Source organism: Macrobrachium nipponense, chromosome 22 (genome assembly GCF_015104395.2).
Source record: "Macrobrachium nipponense isolate FS-2020 chromosome 22, ASM1510439v2, whole genome shotgun sequence".
Taxonomy (NCBI): Eukaryota; Metazoa; Arthropoda; class Malacostraca; order Decapoda; family Palaemonidae; genus Macrobrachium; species Macrobrachium nipponense.
Genome location: NC_087213.1, coordinates 7,436,209 through 7,458,557, shown reverse-complemented (window position 1 = coordinate 7,458,557; position 22,349 = coordinate 7,436,209). Strand labels below are relative to the sequence as shown.

General features: G+C 38.9%; 1 protein-coding gene across 1 annotated transcript in view; it reads right to left on the bottom strand.

Moving 5' to 3' along the window:
- Nucleotides 1–1,793: 1,793 nt before the first annotated feature.
- The window catches only part of LOC135198471 (DNA (cytosine-5)-methyltransferase 3A-like), a gene marked incomplete in the record, with an annotated part of 337,711 nt that continues 317,155 nt past the window's right edge, over nucleotides 1,794–22,349 (bottom strand). Inside the window, 1 exon segment of the mRNA XM_064226041.1 lies at nucleotides 1,794–5,675. Coding sequence (XP_064082111.1) covers nucleotides 4,644–5,675 — 1,032 coding nt within the window.

The following is a 22,349-nucleotide window of genomic DNA, read 5'->3' as shown; positions in this document are numbered from 1 at the left end:
TGTAGCTTTTATATATTCCTGTATTGCTCCGTGTATCTTTCTTAAATGTTCAGGCTATGGCATGTAACATTTTTATATTCCTTTTGCACCAGTCTTCAAATACATTTTCAGTGTCACGAAATTTCAGCTTTACATGTAGCTCTCCGCAAAATACGATTAATACTAACAATTTGACTAAAAACAAAATAAATAAAAGAAATGCAATAATTCTTTCACATTTACACAAGAACATTGACAAACAAACATGTTATTTCACAAAATCTGGAATGCCTATTGACCTCTACTGTATCAGACAAGCATAGATTTATATAAATAATACAAAGAATTTTACAAGTTTTATTACTCTAACAAAGGTAAAATTCTATGGATGTTTGACATACAACAAGCAAATGCAGTGGATAGGTGTGGTACTCAGCTGCTGGAAAATAAGCTAGGTATGTATATAAATCTGAAGCAAAAGGAAGTGGAACAGATGTGGCATCCAGCAGCTGGGAAAAAAACTAGTCTCAAAAACCTAGGTTGTCTGAACCAATATGAAAGGAACATTTGTTAAGTAAAGCAGTAGACTGGGAAGCAGCAAGACAAACATTTTACTGGAAGACCATGAACCATAAAGTAAAGTAAAGATGAAGAATTGAACCTAATGAGAGCTCAAGCATACAGTCCATGTAACAGACAAAGAGTTGAGACCATAACACACATCTGGTTTCATTAAGGGAAAGCCTGAAGTAAACATGAGATATACATTGCTACTACTGTGTGTCTACTTCCAAACACATTAGTTACAAGATTCAAATTAATTCCCTTATAACCTATTGTTTGTAAGAATAATTTTTAATTTTAAAATAAAATGAGTGAAACCAACAAGCTAATGCTTAGAGACAATGCAAACACAAAACAAGAGCTATTTCTTAAGATACTGAATTCTATCTAAACCATGCCCATAAATTACTTGCAAACTGTAACTTGATCAGACCTACAAACTGAGCACCTCTTGATGCTACAACGAGAAAATAATTGTTTAATCTATTATTACTTTCTATAAATAGCCACAAAATCCTGTCATCACTTATACTTCAGGTACTAAAGTTAATTCCTTTTTGTAATAATGTTCTTCACTGCAAATAATTGAGAATAATTTCTGAACTACATAACATTTTTCTGAACTACATAACATAACACCTAATGTCATAACAAAAAGCTCTCTTACTTCCTTCAAGATTATTAATAAAACTCCAAACTTCAACTCCCAGTAAGACTTGACTGGTTATTCATATGCATATCAAAGGTTAAATAATTTAAACATTTAGGGTACATTTTATCATTAAAATAAAATGTGAAAATAAATTGTTGCACAAACTCGGTGAGTTTAGCGATGACTATAATAATTTACTTTCCCCCCTATAACAGGCAAAAATAAGGAGTTGGAGAGCTATGTGGGAAGAGATTAGGGAGTGGAGAAAAGGTAAAAGGAAGAAAGCAAGGCAGCTGGAAGCTGAATGGACCCTACAAAGAACTTTTAGTTCTACCTACAGGGCACTTGATAGTGACTTCCAGTGATATAATATACATTATCACAGTAAATTATGTCATGAGTCTTATCTAACTGATGAATTGCATCACCCTTCTGAAGCCTGAATGTGGAAAAATGCTCAACAGTACTATCATGATAAAGACTTTCTTCAAGCCACAACTGTGCGTGTGCATTTAACATGGAGCACATTCATGATAGCCTGAGTCTGTTATCTTTTTCTTGATAGTAAATGCCACCACCCTTGGCAGAATTGAGTTCCCTGGTTCCCACCTGGCATTTAAAGAAGGGTCATCTCTATTATTCTTTAGTTTTGATTGTTATTAAAAGCAGTCGAACTTGATATGACTGCATGTGAAGGGAAAGGATTAATATTCTTTAAATCTTTCATCCATAAACTTATCATATCTTGATCTGAATGAATACTCAATACTTTTGATGTCTACTTCCCCTTTCATTTTCATTAACTTTACTTTGAAGGGTTTAATTCCTCTTTCATTTTCATGTAACTTGAGAGTACTCTCAAGTTACATAGAAAGTAATATAAAAACTTAATAGTGATAAAAAAACAATATAAGTCCAATACCAAATGTACTGTACATACATACAGTATTTAAATTAGCATTAATACCTCCCTTAAACTCAAGAACATTAACATCCACCATAATGCCATGAAAATATAATTGCTGATTGGTAAAATTATTAATATGCAATAATATCTGAGACAAACTACAATAGATCATAATGGGAGTTCTCTACTGAAAAGTTCTTTAAGATTTCCATATTCACTCTTTAGATGCAAGTCTAAATCATAATAACTATTGTTACAAAAAACAATGATAACTACAGCAATATTTTGAACAAGATATAATTCCACGGGATACCCAGAGAACACTATTTCCCTGATGATAAAACAAATCGATGAAAGTACCTAATGACCATCAACTATATGGATACAGGAAGCTTAACAAATGAAGCAGCATTTTCTAGCATTATTTGATATGCTAAGTGCAGGAAAAATAAAATTTCAAATATCTAAAATCAAATAGCACAGAGTCACCTATGCAGGGCAAATCATGGAGTAGGTGCACACTATAAGGCAGATTATACAATAGGCATAGTTCCAATTAAGTTCATCATCATCTTCCACAGACTTTACACTCGACTCCATAGTAGATTCTTGTCAATACCTAATTTGTGAAGAGCTGTGCAATCTATATATAGTGGGAGTCAGTGATTCTCCTTGCCCAATATGGCAAACCAAACAGTGCCAAATAAGAGAAGAGAGCAGCTGAGTGTTACGTCTTATACGTCTGTATATGGGTTACTGGAATTAAAATACTAGTTTGTGTTTTTCAATGTAACATTTTAAAATAAAAAAATGACACATTCAGACACTAACATCTTCCTATATGTCATCAGATGCCCTCATAACATAAGTATAGATCTGTTAAGTTTAAATCTGATCCAGTGGAGACCACAAAAAATCTAAATATTGACAAAACAACACTATCATTAAAAGTATAATTTTTAAATTGAAAATATGTATATAGTAGTACATACCCATATATCAAATTCGTGGTTAATTTGTACTAAAAATAACTTTTGATATAGCTGTTTATATTTTTGAATTTAGTTTTAAAATTAAGTGTTGACAATTTCACACTTTATGATCTAATGTTCTATACTATACCAAATCTCCCTCAAAAGAGTACAAAGTTAACAGGTTTGTACTCTTTTGAGGGAGATTTGGTATAGTATAGAACATTAGATCATAAAGTGTGAAATTGTCACTTTAAATTAAATCAACTGGAATCCACACAACATTTAAATATCTGCAACACTTATCAAAACTATATTTTATTGACATGAAATTAAGTTGAGAATATATCTATTAAAATATACCCATTCACAACAAAAATGCTTAATTTCCCACTGAATGAAAAAGCCATTCCAAATGGAGAAAACTACTAGTGGGGTTCCAACACGTGAAATCTAATCAATCTAATGTATAGGGTCATAGGGATGGACGCAACATGCATTTTGGTACTTGACAATACTAAAATAAAAGCAATATTTAGAAAATATAGCTTTACAAAAGCAATATTAAATCTGGTTAGACAATCAACAAAAATCAGCTGCAAATTAAATATGAAAGAAATGAAATGCTAAACCTTTTTATCATGATGATAATAAAGCCATAAAGATATAAAAATATCCAAAAAGGGATGCAAACTATAATTGGGGTATGATAAGCAATAAATATTTTGAATTATATGCTGACTTGGCCCAGTTACCTTACCTAACAATAATAATGTCAAAACTAACACAAAATACGTATTCTTTATGGTCAACATTTCAATTCAAAAGACAATAACTTCAGATTTGATGGGCACATACTGTAATTATCAAATAGAAGTACTCTATGCAGGAAAACAAATTATTAACTACCTGTATGTGTACTTTATATTCACTACCAAAATTTAAAATAAAACAATAGCTTGAGATTATCTGTACTGCAGTCATACTTGCCAATTTATTAGAACTACGCTGCAGAGAGCCATAGCCTACCTGCCTCTGAGCTGGTTAACCCTCACTCTGACATAATGGTTGTAAGCCACAAGTAGTTTTGTCAATTACAGTAACACCTCAAATTAATGGACTGTCACTTATGAGCTAGATTATTTTCATTATTTTCTGCTTGTTTTCAGGAACCTTGTAAAATTGCTGTTAACTTTACGACATTATGAAAATATTCAAAAGCAGGAACTTAGTTACTTAAACAGTCTACCAGTCTTTGTTATTTACCATAAAGCTAGACCTCTGAAGTGCCTGCTAAGTTGAGGGCTACTGTACTTTTTTATTGCAGTAGAAGATTAAGCATGTGCATAATACACTGGGAGCTGTAGTAGAGTACTGTGTATGGACAACACTGACTAAGACTCAATATATTTTGCAGGAACCTTAATATGTATTAGTTGGACTTTCATCAAAAAAATGATTTGCAAACCATACTATACAATAAAACATATAAATTCTGTACAAATAAATCTTAACAAGACCTTCCCTATCAACAACAATAATTATTAATACAAGAGCAAAAAACAAATACTCAAAGGCTATTATCACTCAAGGGATCACTAGCATTATATTCAGATAATTCTGTCTCATAAGAATTACTACTTTCAAAATTTTCAAGTGCAACAAACATTCCAAGGCTGCAATCACTTACTTCTGAAGGAAAATTACCATTTTCTACCATGATACTGTCCACATTACAAGATGTTTTAGTTTTAGGGTTGTTACAGTTATCAGAGGAGCTGTCAAGAATGTCTTTTCTATGGTTTACCAAAAGAGCGGGAGACTTTTCTGCTAAGGAAGCACCTACTTCAAGGTTATCAGTGTCAATGTTTGATAAGAGCTCACTAGGACTCTCCAATGGCTCAAATTCATTGACATTATCAAGAAAATGTTGGCACTCTTCCCTCAACACAACAGAGCTGAACCCAGAAAAACTTCCACTATCACCAGGACTTTCCTTGAATCGTGGTAACCCTTTGCATGATGAAGAAAACATACCATCTACTGAGGAAATATCTTTGTACCTTTGTTTGTCTTGGTTAAAATCACTCTGTCTGTTACAATCAGGGTAAAACTGTCTCTGGCTTAATCTAACATTATTCCTAGTCAGTCTGAAGTTTCTACTCTTTGAATAATTTTTATCATTCTTCTTCCTGATAGCCAACTTTTCAAATTCACTTTCACTGTCTAGATCACTGCTTGTGCCATTACATGCCCTACTTCTATGATGGCTTGAATGGTTTTTACTTTTACTGTCTGTTTTATCTCTTGAAACTTTCATATTTTCTGTGAATGTATTTACTAAGCAAGTCTGGGTCACTGAATTCCTTTTACAAACCTGGTCATTTCCATTATGTACGTGCTCAAAATTATTACTACTCACCTCATTATTAGCAGAATCTTCATTTTCTTTCCTTTTCTCCTGACAAACTGGGAAATATTTAGTTAAAGGTTTTAAAATATATTCTACTACCCCTACACTCCACGATCTACCGAGGAGAGCCTGTCTTTCCCTAAGACTCAGATTTCCAACATCTGTATAGTGAGCTGGGAAGCCAAAGATCTGAAAGCAGTAATAAATTTAAATTTATTTATAAATTCAAAAAATCAAAGTAGTAATATATCTAAATTAAATTATCAAGTAAATATTTCAATCTAGACTAAAAGTAACCATTCAATACATATTTCTTTTCTTATTTGAGTGAAAATCACTTAGCGTCAGCGGCCAGTAACGGAACCCCTGCCGCTAACCGAGGGCCGCCTGTATTTATTAGAATCCAAAATAGAAACAGATTCAATCATTGGTTTCACTTGAATTTCCAGGCTTCTCACATCATAGAGAACACACTTGCAGATTTATCTAGATTTGCTTAACCTACCTTAGCTGCCATTTACACCAACTAACTTTGAACACTAAAATACAAACAAATTTGTAGAAACTAGAAATGATTGCCATTACCACTTATGATGATACAGTAACAATCCTGTTTGTAAATGAAACACCCAGCTAGTTCCCACTATCTTCCAGATATCAATGAACAAATCCATCTGAGAAATTCAAATTACTTTGGACATGCTTGGTGTTCTGATATTTTTTTTGCAGATATAATGTGCACGATATACGTAACTTGCATTTTATTTTCATATTCTATAGTAAATTTAAAGAGATTATGTGTTATAAGCAAAAAAAAAAAAAAAAAAAAAAATAGAATTAATGAACAGAAGCTAATGAAAACTACAGTGTTCCCCCCGTATTCGTGGGGGATATGTACCAGGGAACCCCGCAAATAGCGCAAACCCGCGAATAGTTATAACTCCCCTCTAAAAATGCCCATATCTGCCTATCTTGAAAGTTCAAATACCAAATGTATACTTAAAGTATCATCCTACATCAAAGATACCATTGAATTGGTATTATTAATATCATTCCAAAGTCATCTTAAACATTTTACCATTAGAAATATATAAACAGCCAATAACACAGAGAGAGAGAGAGAGAGAGAGAGAGAGAGAGAGAGAGAGAGAGAGAGAGAGAGAGAGAGAGAGAGAGAGAGAGAGAATAACTCCTTACGATATCAATAGATTGAAAGGAACTTCTATAGGCAACACTTATTTCCCTTCCCATAAATACATATATCTATTCCATAGAAGGGAGAAAGAGGACTGAACAATGATGTTTGTCTGTATATCAATTCTTTTGCTGTGAGAGAGAGAGAGAGAGAGAGAGAGAGAGGAGAGACAGAGAGATGAGGAGGAGAGAGAGACGAGAGAGAGAAGATGAGAGAGAGAGATGAGAGAGAGAGAGAGAGAGAGAGAGAGAGAGAGAGAGAAACACCAAATGTAAACCTTATGTAGCATCCTACATCAAATTTACCTTAAATTATTATCATATTAATGTATTAATCCTAGACTGTATCAATATAATTTCAAAGTAATCCTAAACATTAGTACCCTTAAAGGTATATATGTACGTACGTACGTACTTCTAACACTTGCAGCAAGAGAGAGAGAGAGAGAGAGAGAGAGAGAGAGAGAGAGATTGTCCTTACAGTATTTAAAAGAGTGAAATGGAAAGATTATTGTATTTAAAATACTCACATATGAATTTTGTAACTAAATTTATAGTATTTATTATTACACATATAGTATTATTATTGGAAAATATTAATAAACTTATTACATGCATGTACCATAAAAAGAATCTCCTCAGTAAGAGAGAGAGAGAGAGAGAGAGAGAGAGAGAGAGAGAGAGAGAGAGAGAGAGAGAGAGAGAGAGAGAGAGAGAGAGAGAGAGAGAGAGAGAGAGATTGCATAAAAACCATTAAATTCGTTTACCATTGTATGGCACCGTTTCCCAGCTCCGAGCGTCACTGAAGTTACGAGAAGGTAGGGAAATTGATACAGAAAGAGGCGAAGGGAAGAATTTTCATTTGAAGTTAGTTATATTATTATTATTATTGAAAATAAAATATAAACACATGCATCTACCATAAAAATTCTCTTATCACAGTAAGGGAGAGGAGTTATCCTTACGTAAGTGAAATGGAAAGGTAATTTTTATCTCTTTAAAATACTACCACATACGAATTTTGTAATTACAGTTATTTTATTATTATTATTATTATTATTATTAACAACAGAAAATATCATTAAATATTTTACATACTAGTACCATAAAAATTCTTTCATCTCAGTAAAGAGAGAGAGAGAGAGTGTGTGTTTATCTCTCTGTTCTCTCAGAAAATACTTATATCGCTTCCAGCGAAACAGAAGGAGGGAATTACCACTATGACATCAATATCCTGTGTGGCAAAAAGAGAGAGCAGAGAGAGAGAGAGAGAGAGACGAGAGAAGAGAGAGAGACCCGAGAGAGATTGAGAGAGAGAGAGAGAGAGAGAGGAGTTATCCTTAATTAAAAGAGTGAAATGGATAGATTATTGTATTTCTTTAAAATACTATCACATAATATGAATTTTATAATTACAGTTATATTAATGAACCAAACAAAAACTTCTTTCAGTTTTCTTCTGAAGATTGAAAAAGAAACCCACAAAATCACTTTGTAACTTGTTTACTTCTAAGTATTTACATTTAGTTTTACTACACGCTCGAGTACTTTCAGGCCCTATCTGTGGCCCATTTTCAAGAGATGTTTGGGATGTTAGCCTGTGTCAAGGCCCAGCAGTCTTCTGGAACTTCTTCTCGTTGAGCTGTCATTTATGTGATGGCTGTTTGGGTTTCCTTGAGAGTTGCCAATCCCCTCTTGTCGCTCTGATATCCTGAGCTGATGGTCAATGGGATTAATCCTTGAGGTAAGGGTGTGGTCACCAAAAGTCTGTTGGGCAGGAAACCTAATCTCCAAGTCAGCAGGGTCAATCTTAGCTTCTTTTACTATCAAAGCTCGGCTTATGGGATCTTCTGAGGTAAAACCTTTGTCTCCTTCTATTACTTTAATCTCTCTGATGAGTGCACCTTCTACTACCCTCCTGTGACTATTTGTTGCTTTTGTATATAAGCCTACTGTTTTTGAAATCCATCCCTAACTTAATACTGCAAGGATGGTGAAGATATGTGGATGATATTTTTGCTATTCTGCAAGGTGATGAAAATGAAATAGAAACTTTTCCAGATGAACTCAATAAGTTTGATAACAGTATCCAATTCACTTTAGAGAAAAGTTCCAATAATAAACTGCCCTTTTTAGACATACTCATAGAAAGAAAAGAAACAGGATATGAATTCAGCACATATAGAAAGCCCACACATACAAACTCATATATTCATTTCTTCTCTTTTCACAGTCATGATATAAAAATGATATTGTTATGATACAATAAAGTTTCATACATACTTACCTGGCAGATATATACTTAGCTATAGACTCCGTCGTCCCTGACAGAAATTCGAATTTCGCGGCACACGCTACAGGTAGGTAGGTCAGGTGATCTACTGCCCTGCCCTGGGTGGCAGGACTAGGCACCATCCCCATTTTCTATCAGATTTTCTCTCTTCCACCTGTCTCCTGCGGGGAGGCTGGGTGGGCCATTTATCGTATATATCTGCCAGGTAAGTATGTATGAAACTTTATTGTATCATAACAATATCATTTTCATACATTTAACTTCCCTGACAGATATATACTTAGCTGATTGGTACCCTTTGGTGGAGGGTAAGAGACAGCTAACTACTGAATAGACAGGTAAACAACATACGTTGTAGGTATTTATAGACCTTGGTTCCTTTCTGTTTAGACGGAGGGTTGACTTCCTAGCTATTGCTTAGGAGTCTGCTTCGTCTCAAGAGCCTCAGCGAGGATGTGACCTATGGCTAAGAGTTCTTGTGGGTCTGCCGATGGGGTCTTATCCACTTACTCGGCAGAGCCTAACTGGCATTTGTCAATGGGTGCTAATCCACTTATAAGACAAAATACCTATGCCTATTGGCATAATCAGGGAGCACAACACCGACCCCGATCACCTGATCCTAACACGAGGGTTAGCGCTTAATTTTGAAAAGAGTTATCCCCAAACTCCTTTCAAAAATCACTAAGTTAATCTAAAAATTAACTCCACTAGTTAAGGATCAGTGTCGGCTCCCTATCCCAGCAACGTATCCGCAGACACGTATAACCAAGAGAGAAGGATCTCTCGTAGGTTAAAATGACATCCTTCGTGTAATGGGAAGTCAACACAGAGTTGCATCTCCCGTAAGTGACAGCTCATATGTCCTTTATGACATATTGTTATGGAACAAACAAGAATTTATAAAAGCTCGCACTTCATGCGCTTTTAATTCTCAGCTGTTTGAAGGAATCATCAAGTCACTCTTGAAGTGCTTTAGAGATCACACTTGTTTCAAAGAAGACCAGGGCTTTCCTTGAAATGGATCTCTTCTGGATGAAGCCTGGAGCCTGGCTGGCGCCTCGAGCTTAGCTGGAGCCTAGCACCTGGCTGGCGCCTAGCGCCTGCCTGGTGCCTCGCACCTGGCTGGCGCCTCGTGCCTGGCTGGCGTCTCGCGCCTGGCTGGCTCCTCCCCACTTGCTGGAGCTTCGAGCTTGGTAGAGTCTCGAGGCTGTCTGGCGATGTCCACATCGGACACTCTATCTGTCCGATTTGTTCGCCTCTAGTGCATCTGCGCCAGGTTGGAGGCCCGCTCTTTCTCCGCATCAAACAATGACTGTTCCTTGGAACTGTCTGCCTCTGGCGATTTTTCGCCTGTTTTGGCATTTGGCGCCTGGTTGGCGCTACATTGTCTGAAAGTTCTGAACATCCACAATAGTTTATCACGAGACTTGGAGAAGGGTGGAAGAAAATTCTTCCACTTTGCGCTTTTGGCCTCTCCGGCAAGGGGAGGTGACTGTAGTCAGCTACATCCAGTAGACGATAGGATATTTAACAGTACAAGAGAGATAAGAGTCTTCCTCCAAAGAGGATCCTTCGTGAGTACTTCCGTTGCTAACGAGATCTCTTCTTACATGTTGATGAGGTTTCTCGTTGCAGAATCTTCCCTATCCTTGCCCGAAGGAAGGGAAGGAGACTCCGAGCTGAAATTGGGCGGAACCTTGATTTCTTGGCTCTTATTGTATCCCTCTGAACACCTTCTGGGAAGCATTTCGAGCCCTCATCGCACCCCAAAGACTCTGTAGGCAAACGTTTTAAACCATCTCTTCTTCTGTAGATGAAAACATAAGTACCCTGCCTGGGCAACCGAGAAACTTCCTATTCTATCTGAAAGCGTTGAGTCAGGAATAGAGGGTTTTAGTTCTTTGCAGACATACTATGCTGGCAAGAACCCATTGCCGAGTCTCCATTGAATCTGATGGGAGATTCCAATGCAAAAAAAATTCACTTGTCTTCTTGGTCGTTTAGGGCCAAGAGAAACAAAGAATTCCCTCATAAAATTTCTCAAAGTAGTTTGATGAGGAGCAGTTCCATCTTGTCGGAACACGAAATCTGTGGCCACAAAAAGATCCCATTCGAAGTACATGATATCCTACTCTTGTCGTATTGAGGTATCGTATAAGATCCCGAAGATCTTAATCCTCTGCTATCTCTAATTCCCCTTGTAGAGACAGAGTATAGCCTTTTACTGCGTTATTTGATAGCAGATATATACAAAGGTGATTCTTCCCTCTGAAAGGGAAGAAAAAACCCCTATGTGGTTCACAGAGGTATGGGAAGAGGACAGTTTCCTCATTCCATCTAGCACGATCTGCATCAATACTATGTCTTGGCCATGACTATTGTCATTTACCTTGAAAAATCCTCTCATTCATGTCCACTTCTGGTCAGTCTGCACGCGGACAGACTCAGAGTGGAGAGGTTTGTTAAGGTCCATTTATAATAGATGCTGATAGAATATCCAGACTCTTGGAAAAAACCTTCCAAAACATGCTGTGAGAAGAACATGACCTCTGTGAATCCAACCTCTCTCAGGCCAAAATGAGGCATAAAGTATCATCCTCTCTTCCTTTGACGCCCATTTATCTTAATATCTGTTAAGAATGTATAAATCTAGGGGAAAAAAGACTAAAGTTTATTCCCCTTTTAAACTAAAAATGGCGTATATTGCTACCTCTCTTGGTTCGAGAATAAGGAAGCAGTCTAAAGGAAGCCTGTTCGTCTTCCACCTTGCGAAGAGATCTATGAAGAAGACATCTCGCAGGTTTCCACAACTCTCTTTCCAACTAAGGTTAGACCTAAGTCAATAGTTATATCTTCGATCGAGAAGGTTCTCACGGACGTGCAACATCGTGCAGCGAACCTCTTAAGGATCGTTACGTTCCGTGTCTGTGTTCCAAACAGGTTCTCTCTTGTTAACGCAAACATAGGCGAAAAAAGAGATTCTCGATGCTCCTTGAGATATGAGAGAGCTGTGGAATTAGTCAAATTGATTTGAAAAAAATAATTTCGTTTCTCCTTGGGATCGAACATCCCTCCAGTTAGACGGGGAACGAAATCAGGAACGAACCGTGACGTTACCGAGCCTGCTGTCAGAGAGGCTACTGAACCCTTCGGTTAACACTCGCTATATCAAGAAATTATCAAGTCCAATAATTTTCTCTTGCAATTCTAAAGACTATGTGCCAGAACTTCTGTACCTCTATCTTGGTACGCGGCACCCTCTCATATGTCTGCTTTTCTAGAGACTCCAGCAAGGTAGTGACCTGTGAAGCTGTTGAGTTCTTAGAGGATCCGTCAACTGGGACGTGACCACAATGCAACTAGATCCTACATACAGACATCGAATTCGGGTAATACATTCCTAGAGATGCCAGCAAGGACATGACCTGTGTAGCTGGTGCTCTCTAATGAACTGTCACGGGGGAAAGTTCTTCGCGCTTGGAAAGTTCCTCCTGTGCGGAAGGTTCCGCACGCCTGGAAAGTTCCGCGTTTGGAATGTTCCGCGCATCCGGAAAAGATTCCGCTTGGAAAGTTCCGAGCGTCTGAAAGGCGATCCGCACCTGGAAAGTTCCGTGCGTCTGGAAGTTTCCGCTTGTGCGGAAGGTTCCGAGTGCTTGGAAAATTCCGCTTGTGTGGAATGTTCTGCGCATTTGAAAAAAGATTCCTGCTTGGAAAATTCCGAGTGCCTGGAAGGCGATTCGTGTCTGGAAGGTTCCGCGCGTCTGGAAGGTTCCGCTTGTGCGGAAGGTTCCGCACGCCTGGAAAATTCGGAACGATCGGCATGTTCCACACGCCTGGAAAATTCGGAACGATCGGCATGTTCCACACGCCTGGAAGGCTATTATTGCCAGGAAGATTCCGCGCGTCTGGAAAAAGATTCCTGCTTGGAAAATTCTTCCACGTGTCAGGAAAGTTCGGAACGTTCGGAATGTTCCGAGCTCCTGGAAGGAAACTCGCACCTGGAACGTTCCATTATTGTGGAAGGTTCCGTGCGTCTGGAAAAGATTCCTGCTTGGAAAGTACTTCCACGTGTCTGGAAAGTTAGGAATGTTCCGAGCTCCTGGAAGGAAACTCGCGCCTGGAACGTTCCATTATTGTGGAAGGTTCCGTGCGCCTGGAAAAAGATTCCTGCTTGGAAAATTCTTCCGCGTGTCTGGAAAGTTCGGAACGTTCGGAATGTTCCAAGCGCCTGGAAGGAAACTTGCGCTTGGAACATTCCGTTATTGTGGAAGGTTCTAAGGCATTTGTTTTCGCTTTGAAAAGGCGCCTTGCGCCTAGAAAGCTCCTCTCTGTTAATCTCCTCTCCCGGAAAGTTCCTCCTGCCTGGAAAGGGCTTCTGTCCTGCCTGACGCTTCTCGCCAAGATGGTTCTTCTAGGGCTGAAAAAAGAAAACTCATCTATAGGAGCTAGTTGCTTGGGAGAAGGCAGAACATTCTCAGGAAGCTCGGACACAACTCCACGCTTCATGGAAGAAAGCGGAACAGGAGATCGGACTCTGGTTCTCGCTTGGAGGGAGGAACGCGGTTCGTGCTTGGAACGTGGCTCACGCTAGACTGCTGGAACGCGGCTCGTGCTTCTATACAGTAAATTCTCTACTACATTCTTTCTTTGCCGAGGCAGGGAGAGAATGGAAAATTTACTATCTTCGTTCTTTTTGTTAAATAGAACGAATTAGTATTATCCAAAGGAGATCCCAAGTGAGAACCAAGGATCGAAGAGAATCTCTCAATCTTTCTAATCTCTTGGACATAAGACTTAAAGGACGTATTCTACGCGTCTATTACTTGGAAGAGCCTCTAATCAATGAATGAGAGCTCCTCCGAATCTTGTCCAAGGGAGCTTATATGCTTACGCGATAAGATGTATGGAAGGATCTTTGTCAATGAGAACTAATCCATTAAGATACAAAGAGTATACATTTTTTGTCAATTATGTGTTATGCACTTATTTGACAATACATTTAATATTTCCCTAAGGAAGGAAGATAATCCAGGAACTCGTTAAGTTTTCGTGATTTCCACAGAAATCACGGAAGGGACAGGATTCCTGTTTATATATTGAGCTTACGGAAGGAAGATTGATGTTCCCTTTCCGCAGTCATTCCCCAACACCGAATAGACGAGATTCTTATTAAGAAAAAACTCCCGTAGCTCTTGCCTCGTCATAATGAGGGAAGAATATGAATAAAGGAGAGAGTCCACGCTGAGAGGAACTGCCTGTTACAGCAGTCATCTGAATATTGGAGAGGGGCTTCTCTCAGTATCAGAATCATTCTGACAAAAGCGACGGCCGCCTGTGCGACATCTTGCGCCTTTGCCTATAGAAGGCTGATCCTGCTAAAAACTAAGAAGAGAAGAACTCTAGGAAGGCGATTCGCGCCTGACAGAGTCTGTCTCTGGAAAGTTCCGCGCGTCTGGAATGTTCTGAGCGCCTGGAATGTTTCCGCGCGTTTTGAAGGCGACTTTCGCCTGGAACGTTCCACTTGCGTGGAAGGTTCCGCACGTCTGGAAAGTTCCGCGTGGAATTCCGCGCGCATCGGACAGTGTCGCCTGTCCGCATTGTCCACATCTGGCGCTTGGCGCTGTCCACGTACGACACTTTTGCCTGTCCGGAGTGTCAACGTCTGGCGAGTGTCTGCGTCTGGTGCTTGGCGCCCGGCTGGAATATCGTACGATATTTGGCGCTGTCCACTTTGGACACTCGATTCTGTCCGAGCTGTCCGCGTCGGACACTCGCTCTGTCCGCACCTCTGGTTGTTCGCCTCGGACAATCAAGACGCTTGTCCGAGTTGTTTTCCGCATCCTCGAACTTCAAACATGTCTGTAAGATGACGAATCGGACTCTAAGACGCACTCTTTGAGGATGCCTTTCCAATGGCGATCCTTGGCAGTCTGGATCGTCACAGATCCTGCCGAGGGGACGCCTGATCGGTGGGGATTCTCCGTAACCTCCGTACGGCTTTCGACATTCCTTCTCCTCTGGGCCTGGGAACGAGACAGAGCCGATCAGACGCACCCTCCACTGCAATGGGGAACACTATAATCACTTCTTACCTTTTAATAGCTCGCATTTTGAGCTACATCCATTTATCTTCAAATTGCAACTATGAATTTGTAGTTTCTGTTAAGTAAGAAGGTGATGAGGATGCAACACTACTAGTACTGTTAATACTCTAACTGCTCGTTAGTACGAAAGCTATTAAAACTTCTAAAGGAAGCGTATCTAGTTATATGCTTTTCTGACTTCCTAAAGTAGGAAGTTAGAGTTTTATATTTCCTCAATCAAATTCTAACACTTATTAAACGTATTAATGAATAAATATTAATTCCCTTCCTTGCAAACTATGTGAGTGTTTACCGAAAATTTCGGTAGTTACACGTCATATATTCTTCGAAATTTTCGAAGCCAAATTCATTAAAAAGTTAATAAAAGTTAATAAAAGCGTATGCCGAACCAAAGACCCAGTACTTCCCTGCAAAAGACAGCCCAGAAGATCGATGGCGATGAAAAACTAAAATCAAGTCAGGAGGTACCGCAAACGTATGTTTACAATACGGGCGACAGAGAAAATCTGATAGAAAATGGGGATGGTTCCTAGTCCTGCCACCCAGGGCAGGGCGGTAGATCACCTGACCTACCTACCTGTAGTGTGTGCCGCGAAATTCGAATTTCTGTCGGGGACGACGGAGTCTATAGCTAAGTATATATCTGTCAGGGAAGTTGAATGTATGAAAATAGGGGTTCTAACAGGTTTATTTCTTAGGGCAATGAGAACGTGTGACCCTTGCAAGACAGAACAAGAAATAAATTACATCGGTAAAAGCTTCGATGCATTAGCATACTCGGAATGGTTCAGAAAAAGGGCACTCAACAAAGCTAGAAAAATTTTTTACAGAGCAAATGTAGAGTACATGGAATATAGAAAACAAGAAAATAGTTGCTCTCCCTTTTATGCCTAAAATGAAACAAATCACTTCAAAAATGAAAGAGAGTAAATATAAATTTGTATATACCTTTGATAATACCGTAAAAAACAAAGTATGTAAAAATTAATTGGAAGAAGACAGTAATAAAGATGATGTAGCCGGGGTATAAATAATTAATTGCAACAATTGTGGAGACAGATATGTGGGGGAATCAGGTAGGGGAATAAGGACTAGAGTCCAAGAACATAGAAGGGTAGTACAACTTAACTCTCAGGGGAGTGCTATAGCTAGGCATTGTTGGGAAAATGACCATAGGATGGATTTCAAAAACAGTAGGCTTATATACAAAAGCAACAAAATTAGTCACAGGAGGGTAGTAGAAGGTGCACTCATCAGAGAGATTAAAGTAATAGAAGGAAACAAAGATTTTACCTCAGAAGATCCCATAAGCCGAGCTTTGATATTAAAAGAAGCTAAGATTGACTCTGCTGACCTGGAGATTAGGTTTCCTGCCCAACAGACTTTTGGTGACCACATCCTTACCTCAAGGATTAATCCCACTGACCATCAGCTTAGGATACCAGAGCGACAGGAGGGGACTGGCAACTCTCGAGGAAACCCGAACAGCCATCACATAAATGACAGCTCAACGAGAAGAAGTTCCAGAAGACTGCTGGGCCTTGACACAGGCTAACATCCCAAACATCTCTTGAAAATGGGCCACAGATAGGGCCTGAAAGTACTCGAGTGTGTAGTAAAACTAAATGTAAATACTTAGAGGTAAACAAGTTACAAAGTGATTTTGTGTTTCTTTTTCAAGTTATATTAATATTATTATTATTATTTTAAAGTATTAAAAACAAATAGTACATGTACAATAAAAATTCTCGAGTCTCGGTAAATGAGAGAGAGAGAGAGAGAGAGAGAGAGAGAGAAATTGCATGAACACTTGGTGGCACCAACACAACTGCTCCTCCCCCTCCGTCCCATTACTTGATATGTTTGACAGTTTTAGTACCTGGAGTTTGAGAAAGAAGACTGGGATTTCCTTCATTCTTACATAATTTTTCAAATTTATAAACTAAAATCTTACTAATTCACTTTTGTATTTTCTTTAATGAATTGGTGTTATTGCTGTATACATTAATATTAATATTTGAAAATATGAAATCAATTATTTATCATACAAAAAAACCATACATCTCTGTAGGAGAGAGAGAGAGAGAGAGAGAGAGAGAGATTGATTGATTGTGGATTTTCTGGCGTCACAACTACCAGGGTCACCGATGCCGAATACTAAGTGTGATCTTTTAACTTTATTTAAAATCTTGTTTAATATATTATAATTTTTTTAAAGAGATACATATAAATTTGATTTTTAAAAAATTTAAAATAAATTTCTGATAAAAATAACAATAAAATTCTGATCAAATAAAATTCTAATAAAAAGAATTGTTAATTAATCTGAATAAATAACAATAAAACATAAAAAAGTATATACTAAGACAGCACAGCTGTCAGATATATTTGAGAAGACCAGCTTCTTTGATAAAAGAGATAACGTTATTAACACACATGCTTTCTCCCAACAGTTTTGGCATGCTATAATTACCACCTGCTTCACTACTATAAGCTAAAAAACGATTCCTAAGTTCCACTAGACTGGGACACTCAACCAGCAAATGCCTAACAGTCAGTGGAACTAAGCAATCGTCACAGAAGGGCTCATTCTCCCCATCCATCAGATAGCCGTGAGTTAAACGCGTATGGCCAATACGTAATCTACACAATACAACCTCCCACTTCCTTGGTATTAGGTCACATTTCCAAGGGTGTGTCTGTCTGGTGATTTCTTTCATTTTATTGGGGCCTACTCTGTCCCACTGAAGTGCCCATAAATGCTGGACAGATTTCCATATATCAAAGAATGTATCACGATATGGAACAGGGCATTTTCTCGGTACCAAAGTTTGCGCTGCTGATTTGGCTAGTTTGTCTGCCTCTTCGTTTCCCGATATGTTCACATGGGCAGGAACCCAACAAAATGAAACAATGCTGCCTCTATTTTGGTGCAAGAAGATCCACTGCAAGATCTTCAACACCAAGGGATGATCAGTATTAAAGACTTCCAGGGACTGTAAGGCACTTTTGGAGTCACAAAATATTGTGTAGCTACACACTGGGAGTGTTACAATATGTTCCAGTGCTACTAGGATGCCATACAATTCAGCTGTAAAGTTTGAGGCAATAGAAGGAAGTGCACCTCTTCGGTTTAAAGATTCATATCCAACGTCAGCATTGGACTTGGAGCCATCAGTAAATATAAAATATGTATCTATATGCTCTGATACATGCTCTAAAAATATTGCCCTTATTTCCTCATCAGATTTATCCCTCTTTGCTCCATTGAAGTACCTGCAGAATTTCACATCAGGTAACCTCCAGACAGGAGTACTGGGATACACAAAGGGAATAATAGGAAATTTTTTAATATTTGTAACCTCTAAAATTTTTTTTAATTCTATAGCTAAAAGGAGTGGGATACCTTGGATAACTTTCGTAAAAACCGTTAAAAATATTTCTATTTGCCACAGCAAATGCCAGAGATTTGGGGAGTCTTTGCACTCTAAACCAGTACCGAAGTAATGATGACTGGCGATAGAGTTCAAGGGGCATCTCTCCTGCATCAACTAGCAAACTAGATATTGGTGACGAACGGAAAGCTCCTGTGGCTATACAAATAGCTGAATGATGTACTGAATCTAAAATTTTTAAGTTAGATGAGGAAGCTGAAGAATATATTTCACAACTGTATGACAACTTTGACAAGATTAAAGATTTATGAAGCTTTAGTAAAAGATTTCTATCAGCTCCCCAACTGGTGTGAGAAAGCACCTTCAAGATGTGTAGAGCTTCTAGGCTCTTTGCTTTTATATGTTTGATATGGGGGACCCAAGTCAAACTACTGTCAAAAACTAGGCCTAAGAAGTGTGCCTGTTCTACACATGGGATTCTACGGCCATACAAATAGAGGTCTGGATCAGGATGCACTGCCCTGATCCGACAGAGGTGGACAGCAGTAGTCTTACTTACAGAGATTTTAAAACCCTGTTTCTCAGCCCAACTTACTATGTATTTTATTTATTGTTAATTGTAACTTTCTTTCGGCTACAGTCATCCGGGTGGCAGCAAAGGATATTGACAAGTCATCCACAAACAGTGTCTTAAAGACTTCTCTTGGAATAACAGCTGCAACACTTTATGGCCAGAGCAAAAAGTGTTACACTGAGAACACTGCCCTGAGGAACACCTTGGCACCTTTTCTCTGATAAAGTACTGCCAACTTTAACTTTAAAATACCTACGATGTATAAAGGATTTCACAAATAAAGGTAATTTGCCTCATAGACCAACATTATGCATTGTCTTCAGAATCCCATGTCTCCAAGCAGTGTCATATGCCTTTTCTATATCAAAAAACACTGTCACATGGTGTTGTTTGGAGGCAAAGGCTTCACAGACAGAGGCTTCAAGTTGCAGTAAGATGTCCAGGGTGGAGTGCATTTTTCGAAAACCACACTGAGAAGTTGTTAAAATATTGTTGTACTCTAGATACCATATCAGTCTTACATTTACCATCTTTTCCATCAATTTACACAAACAGCAAGTAAAAGCAATGGGGCTGTAACTTGCCGCACAGAGAGGATCTTTTCCAGGCTTAAGGAATGGTAACATGGTAGCTAATTCCCATATGGTAGGGTAGCTGCCTTCATCCCATATTCTATTGATGATACTGATTATAAAAAGTTTTGTGTTCCTTGAAATGTGTTTAAACATTTCATAAGGAATCTCATCTGGACCAGGGGCAGTGTTCTTGCTCCTAGCTAAAGCAGTCAAATTCCCTTTCAGAAAAAGACATATTATATGATTCAGCTTTCTTTGCTGAAAAGTCAAGTACCTGTTGTTCTTCCATCACTCTGAAATTGTGTCCTGGGGAACTATCTGATCTCTCAGAGACTTGAGCAAAGTGCTCTGAAAACATATTACTAACTTCTGTGGCATCAGTGACATGGTTATTATTCACTTTAAGTACTGGAGGAGGACTGGGTGTAAATTTACCCTGAATTTTTCTTATTTTCTTCCAAATGCTACAGACTGGTATTCTACTGTTAATAGTGGATACATATCCGGCCCATGCTTGTCTTCTGGCAGCTTTCATGGCTTTTCGAAATCGTGCCCTACACTGTTTGTAAATTATAACATTGTCCAAGGTGCGGTGTCTACGGCACCTGGTCAATGATGTCCTTGTAGCTCGGTGTAACAGCCTTAAGTCTTCTGACCACCACGGTACTGGACGTCTCCTGAATAGTCCTTTAGTTCGAGGAATCGAGTGCAGACCTGCAGTATGTAATGTTCCATTGAGTAGATCAATGGCATCATCTACACTTGGGAAATCTTTTGCATCCCCCTCCAACTCACTCAAATCTTTGAATTTTCTCCAATTTGCTTTCTCTAAACACCATCGTGGTGATCTCAGGATAGGTGAACCATCATTGGTGTCGATCACAATTTGAGAATGGTCACTGGTATGCCAGTCATCACTTGTTCTCCAACTAAAATCAACACTGCAGTTGGAGCTACATATTGAAAGGTCGATGCAGGAGACGGTGCCTGTCTGAATGTGGTAATGGGTAGGTTCTCCAGTATTAAGAAGACCTATATCTTCATTTTCTATTAAAGATGCCATCATATTCCCTTTTTGGTTTGATGTTACATCTCCCCACAATGGATGTCTACTGTTGAAGTCACCAAGTAGAAGAAATGGCTCTGGTAGTTGCTGCATCAAGTGTATTAAGTTCTCTTGGGAGACACGGCTATTGGGTGGAATGTAAAGGGAACATATAGTATATTGCCTCCTTAAATTAATTCGTACAGCCACGGCTTGAAGTGGAGTACAGTGAACCCTCGCTACTTCGCGGTTCGACCATCGCGGATTCACGACTTCACAGACTTTTTTCATTACGTATGTATATTATAGAAGAAATATATCGCGGATTTTCCGGAAATTTCGAAAATAGCCGCGATATATGAAGACCCAAATATTTCGTTAATTCCATTAATAATTAGTAATATCTGCTCTTATGATGGTTCATTGCATTACATATGACATATAATTCAATACAGAAAGAAATAAAACACGAAAAGAGAATGTGATCATACGATAATTCAGTATACGTAGTAAAATTTAATCGAACATGAAACGCAAATCAGATGCAGACTGACTTTGTCATATTTGAATGGTGTAAGGCTGCTGATGGCTACTACTACAAATGTAATGGATGTGCATCTTTTCCATGAATCTTTTGTATGTATAACGTAGTACTGCATCCAATAATATTGTTTGTTGCAAAAATCACATCTCGAATAAGCGTACATATCCTACAACAAAACAAGCGTAAAATAGCGTACGTAAAGCATATATAGTACCTTGTAGTATTTGAATTTGTAACTACTACGTAGCATGTAAGACGGACTGTGATTGGTTCCAATGCTGATAGATGACGAATCAGCTCCCAAGTTTAGTAATCTAGCCTGTGATTGGTGTTTTGACCGCTTCTCTGATCCGCTGCAGCTTGGCTTGTCTCCGACCAGTAGCATCTTCTCGCGGCCACTTTGTTTGCCGCTCTGTCGCCGGGTATAGATGCTGCTACGATTACTGTGTAAAACTTTAACCTGTGCTGTGCGTGACTGTTTGAAGTTGAACTTTTTGTTGAACTTTCTGTTAACCCCTGTAATGGCTCCCAAGCGTTCAATGGCTCCAAAGCGTTCTGCTTCTGCTAAGGCTGGTAGTGAGCCTAAACGCCACCGAAAAATGATGACGATTGCTGAGAAGGTGACACTTCTCGATATGTTGAAAGAAGGCAGAAGTTATGCGGCCGCAACCCGCCATTTTGGAGTGAACGAATCCACTGTTCGTTACATTAAGAAGGACGAGGCGGGAACATTAGGGATAAAGACCGGCTGCATCACCTTTAGCAGGTCAGCGAAGCGAGTTGTTACTGCTCGTAATAAAACGATCGTCCGTATGGAAGGTGCTTTAGCAATCTGGATTGCCGACTGCCGGAAGAAGAACATAGCCTTGGATACGAACACCATCCGAACCAAGGCTTTGAGTTTGTATGAGAATTTTGCGGCAAAGGAACCTCAAGACGACGATGGCGACCATGCTGAAGAAGACGATGATGATGTACTAGATGAACCTCAAGAAGGGACATCACTGATTCCCAGCCTCAGAAACAACGTTTTTCCACCAGCAAAGGATGGTTCGCGAAGTTTCAGAAACGCTTCGGCCTGAAAAGCGTTTCCCTGCATGGCGAGGCTGCTTCCGCTGACACTACCGCTGCTGAAA